The 16,974-nt window shown below is 36.6% G+C and overlaps 1 protein-coding gene across 1 annotated transcript in view; it reads right to left on the reverse strand.

Moving 5' to 3' along the window:
- Positions 1-16,974, reverse strand: part of Uev1A (Ubiquitin-conjugating enzyme variant 1A) — a 28,353-nt gene that overhangs the window by 5,649 nt on the left and 5,730 nt on the right. The window contains exons 2-3 of the mRNA XM_069831768.1: positions 7,201-7,343; positions 707-832 (exon numbers count right to left, since the gene is read on the reverse strand). Of these exons, the coding sequence (XP_069687869.1) occupies positions 707-832; positions 7,201-7,343 (269 nt within the window). The remainder of the gene's footprint in view (positions 1-706; positions 833-7,200; positions 7,344-16,974) is intronic.

The following is a 16,974-nucleotide window of genomic DNA, read 5'->3' on the forward strand; positions in this document are numbered from 1 at the left end:
TGTGTGTATGTGTGTATCTAATGCTCTGGATTTAACAATGAAGTCATCATCCTTCTTGCTTCCCAATATTTTGATGGAAGGTCCACAAATGTCCTAAGAGTTTCACAATTAGCCAGGTGCTCCATCTCCATGCCCTCTTCTCTGGTGCACAGTAAGCATTTAGGTGAATTCAGTACTCCAATACGATGGAGGTGTTTACTGAGGCAATCATGACCAGTAATCAATCTAAACATGGCCACGGCAGATTTTAGATGTAGATCAGGAATTAGTTTTGGATCTTTGAATGATTCTTTCCATTTTGAATTTTGATGTTTTGCCTGTTCGCTGTAACTTATTCTTTTTATGACTCGCTTTATGAATTGTAAAGTTGACTGACAAATAAATATCAAATACAGTAAAAATCCTCCTACACAGGCTAAAAAAAGGTGCAATCAATGAACTATGTTTCAAACTAGGTAGAACAAATATTAATAAAATAACAGCTTAAACACAACTAAATGCCTCTGCTCCATTATCTTAACTACATTTTTAAGCTACCTTTCCTAGCTAATGGCCTGCTCCTATGCACTGATGGAGAGGAAACAGCCCACACCAGGATTCAGGAAGTGACGATGCCTATTATAAATCATTATATTACTTCAATCCTGCACATATGACCAATAAATTATTATGTAAGGATCAACATTATTACAAAATTTCAACTTACCATGCCAGTGGTTGTGTTAACACAATTCATATTGATCCTAGAAATAAACTTCGCACTTGGGCTTTCATCTGGATATCTCTGTCCGCATTCAATCTTTAGACTGTACATTCTGTTCTCGTAAGGAGTCTGAAAACGAAGGCACACATATTACATAATAGGATGCTTTTCTCATGGTTAAAAAAAAAAAAAATATATATATATATATATATATATATATATATATATATATATATTAAATTTATACAGCGTGAAACATAAGTAATATAATTAATTTCAGGGGGTTATTACTTTTTTTTTTAATAGATATTTTAAACAAAAAAAAAAGTTAAATACAATTTTGCTCACTTTTGCTTCCTTTCAGAGATAAAAATTTACATATGAAATATTTCATTGCGTGTCTTGGGAAGGGTACTAAATAAATTCCCAATATCCTCAGTCAATTTAAGAGAGCAGTGTATTACGATAATAAATGACTGAAAGAATTTTTGTTTAGTCCTTTAAATGTGCATAAATTTGATCCAAACAAATGTAACTTTTTGTTCTGAAAAAGAATTTTTAAATCTTACATTTGTTCAGATTGAATATCTGCATATATTCAAAGACAATATTAAAATTATTCCAATCATTTATCATCATAATACGCTGCTCTTTTAAACTGACTGATCATAATGGAAATTAAATCAACGACTTTCTCAAAACACACAAAGAAATGTTTCATATACATAGGTTTGATAAAAAAGTAATGGCAACACTGCTGTCACGTGACGATGGTGTGTTCGAGAGTTGCCAGCTGTATGGACATGAACAAGGACTGTTAGATGAGTTAGTGCAGCCAGCGGCGACAGTACTCTGTCAATCTACTGCAGTATGTAGAACGTTGACTTTCATAGGGATAGTGCGAGCGCCCTAAGATCATGTTTACAAAACTAGAGCAACGTTCCTGAATCAAAATTGAAGTGGCACGAGGTCGTAGTGCACAAGAATGTTTTCAGGGACTGCGTGAAGCATGTGGCGATGCAGCGTTGCCATATCACACAGTGGCACGATGGGTTAAAGCGTTTCGGGAAGGCCTTGTTGGAAGTGCTGTGAAGGTGATGTTCATTGTGGCGTATGGCATTGATGGGGTAATACTGCACCACGCTGTACCTCCAAGGCAGACGGTAAACGCGGACTACTACTGCAGGTTCCTGCAGCACCACCACCTTCGTCCAGCCCTCAGGAGAAAACGACGACATTTGGTGGTACAGAACCCCATCATTCTTCATGATAATGCAAAGAGTCATACCGCTGCTGCTGTCAAGGACCTCTTGCGTCGCTGGCAATGGGAGATTCTGGAACATCCTCCGTACTCACCCGATATGATCCATGCGATTACGATCTTTTCACCAAAGTGAAAGAACCACTGCGAGGGACTCGGTACAATACCAGAGATGAACTTATCCGTGCTTTAGGGCGGTCAATACGGAACATCAACAAAGATGGACGAGCTGATGGTGTACGACGCCTTCCAAACATTTGCCAAAAGGTAATAAATAAGGGGGGCGACTATATAGAAGGTACGTAAATGTTGTACCCCTGTGAATAAAGCCATGTCAGAAATATCGAACTGTTGCCATTACTTTTTATCCAACCCAAGTAAAACAATTTTATCTCGGAAAGGAAGCAAAAACGAGCAAAATTGTATGAAACCTTTTTATTTGAAATATCTCAAAGAATAAACCTCTGAAATTAATGACATTACCTACGGTTCACCCTGTATGTGAATAAATTTTCATCACATGTTTTATATTAACCTTGCAAACATAATACTTGCAGCAAACAGAGGTTAATTAATATGTTAAAAAAAGTTCGATTTACAATTTTTGAATTAAAGTTACATAAAAGAAAATTACAAGTTTTCAACAACAGTAATGCTAAAAACACTACATGAGAAGCCACTCACTCGACATGAAGACAATAATGAGGTTTTTTGTTTTAAAATTAATGTTCAAGAAAGAAAAAAAAGGTATGAATTAATAGATATAAAAGAATAATATAAATTAAACTTTGAAACATATATTGGAAATTCAACATGAAATGGCAAACTCTTCAATATTTTATTTATTTGTATAAAAAATCTTCATATTAATGCTGTAAAGAACATATGCCTCAAAACTGTTACCAGTGCATGTACACTTCACTATTTTCATAATTCTTCCAGGTACAAGTTGTTGCTTATTACAGATGCAACTTCAAATCATGAAGTACACTGAGCTAACAAATTTTTACAATATTATTTCTTATACGTAACTTCGTAATTAACAATAAAGTATCTCTATTGTTTTGAACTTAAACCATTTTCGATTAAGAATAATTTTTATTAGCATCACAATACTCATTAAATTGCAAGTCCAGAAGTGAACTCACCTCCATTAAGTAACTAGGCAACTGATGGATTTATGATCAGTCGCAGGTATCAATGACTGAAAGAAAATATACAACAGCTAAATATAACTAGTGGGATGTGGGTACTGTTTTTGGCTGTATTTTACCTCTGTAACGTTATAATTGTAATTTGATCTAATAAACAGATTTTGACAAAATATGTTTTTAGCATTCCTGATACTTTTCATATATCCACAGTCATACGGGATTTAAGGACAGATAATTTATTATTTTGCATTTAACAAACACTGTGAATATTATTAGAATTCAGCATTATTCTTGTACAGGAAACACCTATGAAGTTCTTGAAGAAATGATCATCAAAGTGCCTAGTTTAATTCAATACAAACTTGAAATAAACACAAACGTTTTCACTGTATATAGTCCATACTACAGAACGTCCATATGATAAAACGTCCATAAGGTCAAAATGTCCATGTACTAAATGTCCATATGACAGAAAGGCCATATGATAAAATGTCCGTTAGGTCAAAATGTCCATAGTGTCAAATGTCCATAATGTCAAACTTCAAAGGAAAATTCTGCTTGAATAGAACACAATAAATTTTATTCCATAACTCGTACAAATAAGTTACTAATCATCAGGAACCGGAGCCCCACTTTTAAGATGGTAACTAATTCTTTTAAGATTTAAGAGAATTTCTCCTTTTTCTTTGTACCTGTTGTAGTTTTTCACAATCTGGAGAATTTGTCTTTGATTCGTCAAATAAGTTTCATTCCCGGCTCTTTAATTTGTGTATGCCTCACTCTTGCTTGCAATATTTGTGTCCAAATTCCATTTTCTTCGCCCTTTAGGCAATGTATAAATCGCCAAGTGGATGGATGTACAGCCATCTCGCGTTGAAGAAGATTGTGCCAGTCTTCTACCGCGTTGTTTGTGTGCTGCATGCCTTTCAGGCTTGGGAGGTTCATGTTCCTGTGTCGCCAATACATTGTTGTCCTATCTCTATTAAAGGCATGATGTTGGTACTGGTTACCACGAAAAGAAAGAAGTGGCTTACCCTTCTGTGATGGCACTAACTGAGGATTTCGTTCCGTTTTTAAAAAATTCAGTTCTGATTAGTTCTGCATTTGAAAATTTTGACATAGGTTACTATAACTACCATGAACAATGGATATAGTGTACATTATAGAGCTATGGACATTATGACTCTGGACATCAGAGTGAAGTGGACATTATACTACTATGGACATTTTGACGCTGGACATCAGAGTGAAGTGGACATTATACTACTATGGACATTTTGACGCTGGACATCAGAGTGAAGTGGACATTATAGAACTATGGACATTTTGACTCTGGACGATTTAACATGGACATTATTCTATGGACATTTTGACATATGGACATTATAATCCTGGACTTTATGTCTGGTAACCAACACAAACTTGTCGGGCAAAAATCTTAAGAATATCTGCACATTTTCAACATTAATGTGATTTTCGCTTCATGTTTAATAGGCAAACACTTGTTATTAAAAAAATTCGTGGTAAACTTAAGTATATCTTTATCAGATTATGCCAAACAGTACAGTATTTCATACAATGTATAAGCTGTAATGTTTCGAAATGTGTATTGTCAAAAGTAAATTTCGAGATATTTACTACCATGTGTTTAATTTAACACTGAAATGAATAAGACCAGGGTCTATTAGACAAAAAGAAAACCATGGAATTTCGTACCTAAATATTGGTAGAGAGTTCAAATCAGGCTTAATTCTTAGCTGGGATCGGGTGCTATATGCAAAACGAATTTAAAGAACATAAATTTCGTCAGCTTGTGTAATGATTTATAAAACTCCAAATAATGGGGAGAGGACAACAAAGGAACCTGATGTATTCAAATAGTTTTTAAATTACACCAAATTAAATAAACTACATTCAAAACATAACCCAATAATAATAAAATATTTGCAATGCTTGAAGATGTCAGTCATGAAATAGGCTATGAGCAAATATGTTATATTAAGATAAATTTATGTACAAAGTGAACCGTAAGTAATATCGTAAATTTCAGGAGGTTATTCTTTGATGTACTTCAAACAAATAAGTTTATATAATTTTGTTCATTTTTGCTTCCTTTTAGAGGAAAATTGTTTTATATTAAACATTTCATAGCGTGTTTTGGGAAAGCCATTGATTTAATTCCCAAAGTGCTCAGTCAATTTAAGAGAGCAGGATTTGGTGTAGAACTGTTTTCAGAACATGGGAGGGGTAAAAATAGGAGGAAGAAGAATAAAGTGCATAAGATCATACAGCATTGTTAGCAGAAGAGGAGACCATACTAAGGGATATGCTACTGGAGCTAAATGACAGCTGTGAGCAGTATGGAATGAACATAAATGCAAACAAGACGAATATCATAGTTGTCGCAAGAAAAATAAAGAAGGTAAACTTGCGAATTCTAAATGAGGCAGTAGAGCAAGTGAACAGCTTGGGGTGTACTATATGCAGTAACATGAGCTGCAGCCAGGAAGTGAAAAGGAGGATAGCAATGGCAAAGGAAGCTTTTAATAGAAAAAGGAGCATCTTCTGCGGACCTCTGGAAAAAGAACTAAGGAAGAGACTTGTGAAATGTTTTGCATGGAGTGTGGCATTATGACGTGGACAGACAGAATAAGAAATGAGGTTGTGTTGGAAAGAGTGGGTGAAGAAAGAATGATGCTGAAACTGATCAGAAAGAGAAAAAGGAATTGGTTGGGTCACTGGCTGAGAAAAAACACGCACATACACACAGAATAAAGATTTTCAATAGAAGAGAAACATCAAAATTTTACTCTCCACTCGTTTGTTAATAACAGTCAATATATTTGGAACTGTTGGTACCGATAGATGTTTTTGAGATAGGTTATATAGTAATACCAGAGGCTCAACCTCTAGTTTCCCTTCCACACAATAGAAACAGAACAGTGTGATTTCCTAGTGGAGTCTGGTTAATAAGGGTACAGCTAAGGTGCAGAATTCTTACGCCTTGAGTCGCTGCCAACATTTTCTAGCTCTGAGGTTTAAAAATCTCTCTTGGAGAAGAGAAAACAAACAATGTCTCACACTCCATTCTTGAGGTTATATGTCTGCTCTCTCATTCAGTTTACGATAGGTCATAGGCCTAACTGGCATTTTAGGATAACATTGCAATGATAAGATGGAGTCGTTTAGTTATTTGTTGACACAATTGGTATCCCTGGTATCTTATAAAGTGAAAGTTTTTCACACCTCCATCAGGGACAGGAAAACAATACTATGGAAATTCTAACGTGCAAATTAGTTTTGGCTTGTCCTTCGTAATACGAGTATCGGTATTGTATGTGGTTGTGAACATGTGATTGTGAGAACCGTTTGTGAGTGTTTATTTGAGAACAATGAATTGTGTGTGTAATAATATATCGAAAGAGAGAAGGGCCAATTTCGTCTACAAGCAAATGAATTAAAATATGTCAAGTGCCCGTTATATATAATATATTATAATAATTTATTGTTAAAATTTCCCAGTTACTGAATTACAGGAATAAACAAATAAAAATAAATAAACAAATACTGATGTTCGAGGTCCCGAAAATTTGTCATTTCAGCCTAGAGCCTTCCTCAATTTTAAAACCACAAGCCGTGACTGGTAAAACACAAATTCTCTTTCCTCCCTGAGCACAAGAACAACCAGTAAGATGTTTGGCAGCGAGCTTTGTGTTCAGTATGGAAAGGAGGGAAGTTAGTGGTGGAATTACTGGCTAAATGTTTCTGGATAAAGAATAATGAGCATTTTACATGCAGTAACAAAAATTACAATATAGATTATATTTCAGCGTCGATTTCAAAATAAAAGGGTACATTTTAATTTAATACTAAGTGACTCTTAAAACAAAAAAATAATATCTGCCACTCGTACATTGGGGAAGGAGTGTGATAGGTAGCATTTGTTTATACCATCCAACCATCAATGCACTCGAATGTAGCCCTACAATAGTAAAATAAAACAAATTTTACTTTGCATCATATCCTTCAATTATACAGAGGAGCTCGTAAGAAACATAACAAAAATTGACAATTATAATTACCCTAGGAGGGCCAATTATCATCCCTGTCCAATGCGTAAGGGTCATGTCATCATCATTTTCAAGACCCCAGCTTATAGTTCCATCACCAACTCCTTTTTGACCCTGTTCCAATTCTTCAAGCAGACGGAAGTTACGTGGAACAACTGAAATAAAACATTTAGTTTAGAATATGTTGCTGGAAGCTGTATTACATGTAATATGGCAGGGTTTCTGGATCAAGTCTTCTTTCCAGACTGATCAACAAGGTAATTGTTAATAAGCTCATGTTGAAGCCTCCTCTAATGCAGACGTGTATTCGGAAAGAGTAGCTGAGTTGTTATTTTCTATAAATGCCTACCCTATAGCATAGAATGTCAGATAAGATCGTGAACTCAATGCTCTGCATCAGGTGAAACTTTTATTGATCGAAGTTATAATTTCGCAGCTTTACAGTTAATAATGACAACTAATGGTACGGTCACACGTCGCTACTTTTGCTGTGCAACTTTTGTACTGCAGCTGCAAAAGTTGCGTGTCATGTTCACACGTAAGCCAAAAGTAGCGCGCTGCACGCTACTTTTCGTGCTGCGCAACCCGAGTGCAGCAAAAGTTGCAACTGGAGGTTGCGAGTCTGTTCACACACAAGGCGCTACTTTTGCAGCCGCAGTCATGCTGCAGGTTTCCATCTCCGTGTTGACTTCTCAATATACATTTTGTGGTTATGTTCGCATTATTAAGAAACTCATGCGAAAGCTTACTTATCTATTATTTGCTTTTCTGTCCTAACTAGTATTCAGAAATTGGCATTATTTTTACTATAAAGCTTTTAAAAACGCCTATATACGTAACCAACAGCATATTCACGTAATCAATGTCGGCAACCCTCCTGTTTGAAACTACGCTACGGAAAAAAAAAAATTATATCGTCAGCAAATATGCTCAGACTGTGCTGTGCATTTAATAACTGTTACAAATAATTTATTTTCATCACACCGAACATTAAATAAAATATATCCAAACAATAAAAGTATCATTGGCACATTTGGGTGGCAACACTGGTCGCAACCGCAGCAAAAGTTTCAACAAAACCGATATCAAAATGCTGCGGCTGCAACCCTGAGAACTCTGTTCACACGTCGCTGCTTTTAAGCTGCGCGCAGCATGAAAAAGTAGCGGATAGCAGGTTCGGCAGCCGCTATTTTTCGGGATGCACAATTGTTCACACGTCGCAGTACGAGAGTTGCGCAGTTTTTTGTACTGCAGCACTGCAAAAGTAGCGGAATGTGACCGTACCCTAAACACCGTCGATATGTCATCTCTATTCTAGAATAACCAGCACCATAGCCTTTGAAAGAGTACATACCACAAATTACCGTATATCGCGGAAAAATACTCTACTCCAACCAGGAGAACGCGTCTGAATGACACTAGGGCGAGACATGACATACTACGCTATTACTAAGAAAGCAGCAACTAAAATGGGTATTAAATCGTAATGTATTTAACAGTACGAGGTTAATGTTTTCAAGCCTGATGTAGCTGAGAGCCTCATCTTATTGCCAGCCAATCACAAAAATCTATTATCAACCTGCGAGCGATAGATCCCCCTGCATGCCTCTCTACTGTGGCATGGTTGGACACTGTACACCATTTTTATTATTTTTGTCCACTGTAAAATAATGTTTACTTCATTTGCATTATATCTTTGGTCCAGGGGAAAGTCTTTAACGCAAAGAAAAGGGCCAAAGAATCGCGTCGATTGCACACTTTAACCTATGCAAAGAGGGGAGTAAACGAAGTTTTACAGAGTGTCTTTTAATTTCTCAACAAACGAAATGTATTGTTAAGGTAAGTGTTCACATCGTATCGGAAAAAGACTATCTTTGCTGTAATTGTTATGTAACCGCGTTCACTACATCGTATCGGACGCATCGCCTCTCGGCAAATCCGTCCACGTTTCTCGGATGGGCAACTTTTCCGATGCGTGCGATCATGGCCTTCTTTAATAAATCAATTTTAATTGGTCAATTGTTACTATTATCTGTTATGTTGTGCCATGTTCAGTGTCGCGCCAAAATGGCAGACGGAAAACTTCTTTCGCTTGTAGAAAATTGCGAAGAATTATATAATTTGAGGAGTTCCCATTACAATAATCAAGTCGTTTCTTACATAGGCCTATATATTATGTAACCAATATCTCTTTCGTTTCTTCCTCTTCAATTAAGACGCATGAAGCAATTACAAATTCTTATTCGCTAACAGACGTAATTAATAGACCTAACCTCAACTCCTCTGTTTTCAGCAATGTCAATATCGTACGACGTCATGTTTTAAACAGCTGATAGGGAATCCGATGAGGCGATGAGGTGGAGCCGTTACAGTGAACGCACTGCACTTAAAATATCCGTTGCGTGCGATTCGTACGAGGAGTGCGATACGATGTAGTGAACGCTTACCTTTTATGAAAGGCGTTCGGATGAGATAAAGGATAGTGTAATTGCTATTATACAGATAGTTCACTTTACGAGGAATGCTGAACCTAGCAACAGCGCGGGCGCATATTCACATTACTGCCACTAGATTTCAAATATGACATATTGCGTACTTACCAGTTACTTCAGATAATGCTGAAAATGACCTCCTTCTGCAATGAGACACGCCCTACATCTCTTAAATTATGTGACACATCCTGCAGTTCAGCTTGAGTAATTTTTGTCATTTCCTGTTGTATTGCGTCCTTCAGTTGTTCTAAAGTATGCGGATTATTTTTATACACTTTACACTTTAAGTTTTCCCAAAAGATAAAAATCACAGTAACTGAAATCAGGAGATCTCGGGGGCCACAAACCTCTATTATTATCTGGTCTTCGAAAACTTCCTTTATGGTGTCCATTGAACGTTCGGCAGTAAGTGGGCTAACATTGTCCTGTTGAAAATAACTGTATTGTTTTTCTTCGTCTGTAAGCTGGCTGAAAAATGGAGACAATATTGTATTCACACACACGTCTGTATTCATAGTTATGTTATAAAAATAATGGCCCGATTATTCGTCTCGCACTAACCGCACACCAAAATCCCTACTCTATAACTGTGCAACAGAACTTGCTGTACGATATGCGAATTTTCATCACTCCAATATCGCACTTATCAAGAGCTTACATGATCACTGAGATAAAACCATGCCTCATCAGTTATAAACATTAGATGTGGATCAAGATGTCCATTGTAAATATTTTCAAGAAACTAATTGCGGAACTATATTTTAGGGGCAAAACCTGTTTGCTAGTTTTCTTTATTTTTATTTTAGTATAGGTTATTTTACGACGCTTTATCAACATCTTTGGTTATTTAACGTCTGAATGAGATGGTGATAATGCCGGTGAAATGAGTCCGCGGTCCAGCACCGAAAGTTACCCAGCATTTGCTCATATTGGGTTGAAAACCCCGGAAAAAACCTCAACCAGGTAACTTGCCCCGACCGGGAATCGAACCCGGGACACCTGGTTTCGCGGCCAGACGCGCTGACCGTTACTCCACAGGTATGGACTGCTTGCTTGTTTTCTTGCACAGATCTTATTTTATATGGTCGAAATTTAATTAGCTTTGTGAGCTGACCAGCAGGATATGTTTGTTTCTTGAGTTAGGCGACAAAGAGATTCCTTTGGACTTAATTCTAATTGAGGAGCGTTTTTGCAAAAGTCGATAGATGCAGAAATCAAGATTTTACAGAAATTACACTAAGTGACAGGATCTATCGAGTTCTGAAAAAAACCTGGAAGGTTTGGTAGTCTCTATATACGGTATGAATCAAGTTTTGGTAAATATGATTTCATAGATCGATTCCGGAGGTAGAAAACATATGATATCCATATGTAACTCTCTTTCGAAAATTTCTGCATCTATCGACTTTTGCAAAAACGCTCCTCAATTGCACTGTAGTATCTTCAAGTTTTTCTATACAGTAAAACCCCGATTATCCGTTAACGTTTTAACCGACTGGTGGATTATCCGACTGTCTTTCTCTCTCGCTCTTTTTGTTTTTAATAGAAAAAATATGAGTACTGTACGTTATATTAGTACGAAATTGTTTTCTACAGAGTGTTTTTTTCACAAACCTTTACTCTTACGCATTATGATCTACTCTTCGAGTGATCGTACTGTCTAACTTCTATGCAAAATGTCTTCCACAGGTGTCAAAAGAAAACGTGTTTGCTACGAAAAAAATGCAAGTAATTGAGTGGTTTGGGAAATGAGAAACTGTCTGATCACAATACGAGATAGGAATTACGACTGTGCGCGATTTAATGAAAAACAGAATATAAAGTCCATCGAATTTGTAAATCTAAAACATGAGATCTCTACTATTCCTGTCTTTCCACAGACAAGGTGTTCCTTGGCCATTAAAAACCCGTCGGTGAAAACTAGACTTAAATTGGTGAACTGATGATCCACTACGTAGCATGTTAAAAGAAAAGACCACGGTAAAAATGACAAAACTGTATTATGCACTTAGTTTACGAACAACTTTTATAGTACGCATTATCCGATTTTTTCGATTAACCGTTCACTCCACCCTCTTCATTACCACGGATAATAGGGGTTCTACTGTAGTTAAAACATGTCATTTACATTGCCTAGGCTTGTCACAAACTGAACCTGTTGTATCCCACTTTTTAATTAACTTCGAAACCCAAGACTGTGTAGGAATTGTTGAATTGGGAAATTTGCGCACAAATCTACGAATGCATTTGTTATAATTGTTTTTCCTTTACATAACACTCCACTAGATAAATTCGTTCTTCAATAGTAGGCCTATATGTCATCTTCTCACAAAACACGTGTACACCACAGTAAACTTCAAACTCAACTGAGTCAAGATATGTTGGAACCCAGGACTTTGTATAGGACATGTCATGGGCTAAGATCGCTTGCACAGCGCACAATTCTGCTCCTGCTTGGTCTGTAATTCAAGCATTCCTCGTAAAATGAACTATCTGTACTAAGCAAGCTAGCGTATACAACAGAGGTAGTATAACGCAATTGAAACTTTACCCCATTTAATACTTCATGCAATGTCTCAGACGAAAATATCCGTAAACTGCTATTTCATAATTTTATTCTGTGGTTCTGAGGCAAAAGGTGGTGCCAATTTTTTTTGGCGAAAATGAGATTTTGCTATATGTTGTGCATCACGATAATATGTATCTTTATCGTGGCACAAGATGACATGCATATATCTGCTATTTTTATCTCTAACCCTTGTTATGAAACATGATTACATTTATTTTGTACGGTCGTTCAAACTTTAAATACTTGCTCCTGAAAAACATGTAAGAAATGATATTACATTTTGCCCGGAGCCACAGAATTACTGTACAAATGAAAATAGAAAAAAAAACCAATTGCCTTACGTTTTGTGCAAATACAATATTCAACTGTACAAGATATACAAAGCTGTCGAGATATTATTGGGGGAACAAAGATTCTGGATAACAAATAGGCTGCTGTAATCTATTTTGTGTTATGATCTCTTGTTTTTAACGACAAATTACAGAAGGCGAAAAATCTGTCTACAGCTTGTCTCGAAATTTAAATTTCGTATATTCACAAACACAAAACTATAATAATAATAATAATAATAATAATAATAATAATAATCCTTGGCGCTACAGCCCGTGAAGGGTCTAGACCGACCAGCCGGCTGCTGGCCTCACGCCCACATGTCGAAGCAGAGGTGGACGATCATCCAACCAGAATGGAGGTATCGTGTGGTTAGCACGATGATCCCCCCCCAGCCGTAATAGCTGGCATTCGCAACCGGATTTCGCTACCTATTGTAGCTCCCCAAATGCATCACGATGCTGGGTGGGCACTGGTCCCATACACTGGCCGAAATATCACGAGAAAATTTCTTCCCCCATGAGGACTCGAACCAGCGCGCATTCCGTAACGCGAGTCCTAGGCTAGATGCCTTAGACTGCGACTCCACGGTGCGGGACAACAAACACAAAACTAAACATATAAAAAGCGTGGTTTAAAAAAAAGCCAGTTTTTTAAACCACGCCAAAAAAGTGAAGGTCCATACTGTACATTTTCATGCACGGATATATACTCCACAGGCACAACTAGAGTATTTCCCACGTAAATGACTAGAGGCTGAACTAAGTATATTGAACAGTGTGATACTGACAAGTACAAGACATTCAGTAAGGTCCAGAATATCAGACACCATACTCAAAATAATTCTGCTGTACTTCTTATCATTCACTAAAAGATTAAATCTCACTTTCCAACAGTTAAAAAATTTAAGAACGATGTCCGAAAATGAGAAGGAATTTCCTACACATTAAACATATGTTATTAAATTATGACATATTAAATTATTTCACAACACCAAACCACAGATATGATAAGGGAGAGAAGTCTGATTTGAAAATGGAATACATGTTATCTCGAAATATTTCAAAGATAAGAATCAAACCAAGAGAAGGATCCTTATTTATTTAGAGCACAGAATGATAATGTTATGTTACTATGAATCTTTACTAGTAAGTCCACAGCGTAACTATTCAAAATTAAATATGTAACTGAAACTAAATCGAATTAAACTCAATATTTCTTGTAATGAATAAAGGTGAATTATTTCATAAACTATAAAACATATCAAAGGTTGAATGACTTATAAGAGGAGATATAAAAACTTCAATTTGAAAGGACTACATGAATGACTGCAGTAGATGTGACTCATCTTTGTTTAGGGCTCAAAATTCTTCTTACAGATACAAGAATTTGTTATAATCGGGTCAGAACAACTTCAGTACAGACAGGTCAAGCGTAAAGGCTATCCCAGAGAAGCAGAGTTACCATTAAGTATAAATGAACAGTTTATTTCATAAATCCCCAAAATCAATAATAACTATATAACTTCGCCAGGAAAACTTTTTCAGGTGACAAAACAGTAGTGAATTTAAAAGAATCACATTTTGAACATTGCTATGGTGTTGCCAAAATTATTGGTGTTGTTTTTTTTTTGGCCTCTAAAATTGTTTTTAAAATCTGCACATAAGGGGATTCTGCAATGAAGTGCTTTTCCAATTATTAATAATATTATTAATAAAATACATCCCTTTTTAATGAGAATAAAGAGAAAATAACTTAAAGAGTTTCAGTTGTTTTTGTGTATAGGCCTATCTACATGATAGAAGTTTCAATTTAAAACAGGATAGAACATATTTAAAAAAAATTAATAAAATAAAAATATAAAAACATTTTTTCCCTACAAAAGTTAATATTGAGAACCATTTTAGGCAGAATGGCCTATTAACATTCTAACTCTGAATCTACATTATTACAATCAGCTTCTGCAGTCGGCAACTTCAGTAGCCTATGTCATCATTGAAATGTTTTTTATTAGGTTATTTTACGATGCTGTATCAACATCTAGGTTATTTAGCATCTGAATGATATGAAGGTGATAATGCCGGTGAAATGAGTCCGGGGTCCAACACAGAAAGTTACCCAGCATTTGCTAGCATTGGGTTGAGGGAAAACCCCGGAAAAAACCTCAAAATCCCCGACTGGGATTCGAACCCGGGCCACCTGGTTTCGCGGCCAGACGTGCTGACCATTACTCCACAGGTGTGGACTTGAAATGTTCATATCCTCCGGTGTATTACAAACATTTCTGCAACTCCTCCAGGTTCTTCTTATTTATTGGGACCTTTCCACTAGGATAAGCATCCTGTGATGGTTGTGCAGGAACATTAGTAGTCTTCCAGGGTCATTTTCATAGACCTTCTTAGTGAGGGCTTCCGGTGGATGATCAGCGAACTAACCTTTTTCGTATTATTAAACCAGTGTTAGCGATATGATATGAATCCTGTACAAGTGATCAGTCGATAGCCGGGGCTAGTTTAGCACACTCGTAATGTGAGCTAGCGAAATGTCTATGCATAGCAATCTTAAAGACTAAAGTTAGACGAGAAGCCACAAATGAACGACTTTGTGACAACTTGATCAGAGATTTGCCTACTGTAGACAGATCATTTGAACAACACAATACTTTAAGCTGTTCAATCGGCTGGGAAAGTATTGGTATTCGTATTCTGAGATTCTAATGGGATAGTCTACCAAAGGGGAGAACAATAATCGGAGAATATTATTCAAATCTCCTGAAGCAACTGAAAGGGAAAATTCATGAGAAGAGGCTGGGTATAGCCAAGAAGTGTTGTTTCATCACAACAATGCACCTGCTCAGACATCTGCAATCGCGGTTGCTAAACTACACTAACTACGGTTCGAATTGTTGCTGCACCTTTCCCCCTCCTCCTTATCATCAGATCACGCACCCTCAGATTTCTTTCTTTTCCCAAAACTCACTTGGGTGAGAAGAAATTTTCGTCAAATGAATCAATCAATCTTCTTAATGTATCTAGCTGTTTGCTGACAACATAAAGTCCACTATAGTCCACTGTAGTCTATTCAGTTGTTGTTTTTCACGAGAAATGAGGGGTATTTTGATCAGTGTTCATTATAGATGCCTGTTGCTAGTAGCCAGAGTTGGAGTGTAGTCAATAGATACTGAAGAGCTGTGTCTTCTGCAACTGGTACTGATGATTTTAATTTACTTCTTTTGTGGTTTATGGATGGACAGTATAGAAGAATGTGTTCCAGATCTTCATCATGATTATTACACCACAGACAAGCAGGATTATCAGAAATGTGAAATCGGTGTAGGTACAATTGAGTGACAATGTGACCTGTTCTGGCTCTTGTTAAAAATGTTTGAACATGTCTGTGCAAGATTTTGTACATTTCCAGGTCATATGGTTTCTTTCGTACAGACTGTAAAATTTTTCCTTTGTCAGAAGAGAGCCAATTGTTGATCCACAGGTTTGTAAAATGAGACTTTACTGAAGCAAAAGCATTGGATAGAGATATAATTTGAAGAGGTCTTGGTTGCAAATATGTTGCCTGTTTTGCAATATTATCGACTTTCTCGTTCCCTGACGAAGAAGTTATTGCAGCAGCAGAAGGCTTTTTTTGCAGGCCTCGAGGAATCTGTGTACAGATACGGAAATAAAGTTTGGAGCTCTCTTACTTTATTAGTTCCGCTTACAATACACAGCGCATGTGCAGTAGACAAGAGCCCCTGTATATATATGCTACTTGTGGACAGTCGTGTAAAATTGTTATCTACAGGTGGACTCCCATCAAAACTCACTCCAAATTTTAATTCCGTACCTATACAAGGATATAACAGCATTCCAGCACCAGTGGACTAAGTGTGTGAATCTCAGAGGGAATGTTAAGAAATAAAGATTATTTCAGGACAATCCTACTTTAATTTCTATGTCAGGGTATGAACTTTTCAAACAACCCTCATATGTAGTACTATACTTAGACGTTATTTTCTGTTTTAATAAAAATAAATATAGTGGCTAATAGAATTTTGCAGTTAAACTAGCGCACAATTAGTTCTGGTGATGAAGTGAAAATCCGCCATTACACTACCTTATTATAGACCAGCAATGACACCACAGAACAAAAAAAAATCTCCAGCCTTTGTCTAAAACTTGAAATTCCTGCACAGATTCGTATATGCAAGGCATAACAAAAGCCTAACAAAACCAACCTAACCTGTCAGAGATTCATATATGCAAGGCATAGTGTGAGTGTACACTAGCGTGAAACTTTCGTAATATTGAGGGTTCAGAATGACAAGGTTCTATCACAGTCTACTATATACAGTCGCGAAGCTTGAGGTGATTTTTTTGCAAATCTCGTGATAAAGTG

The sequence above is a fragment of the Periplaneta americana genome, chromosome 7 (genome assembly GCF_040183065.1).
Source record: "Periplaneta americana isolate PAMFEO1 chromosome 7, P.americana_PAMFEO1_priV1, whole genome shotgun sequence".
Taxonomy (NCBI): Eukaryota; Metazoa; Arthropoda; class Insecta; order Blattodea; family Blattidae; genus Periplaneta; species Periplaneta americana.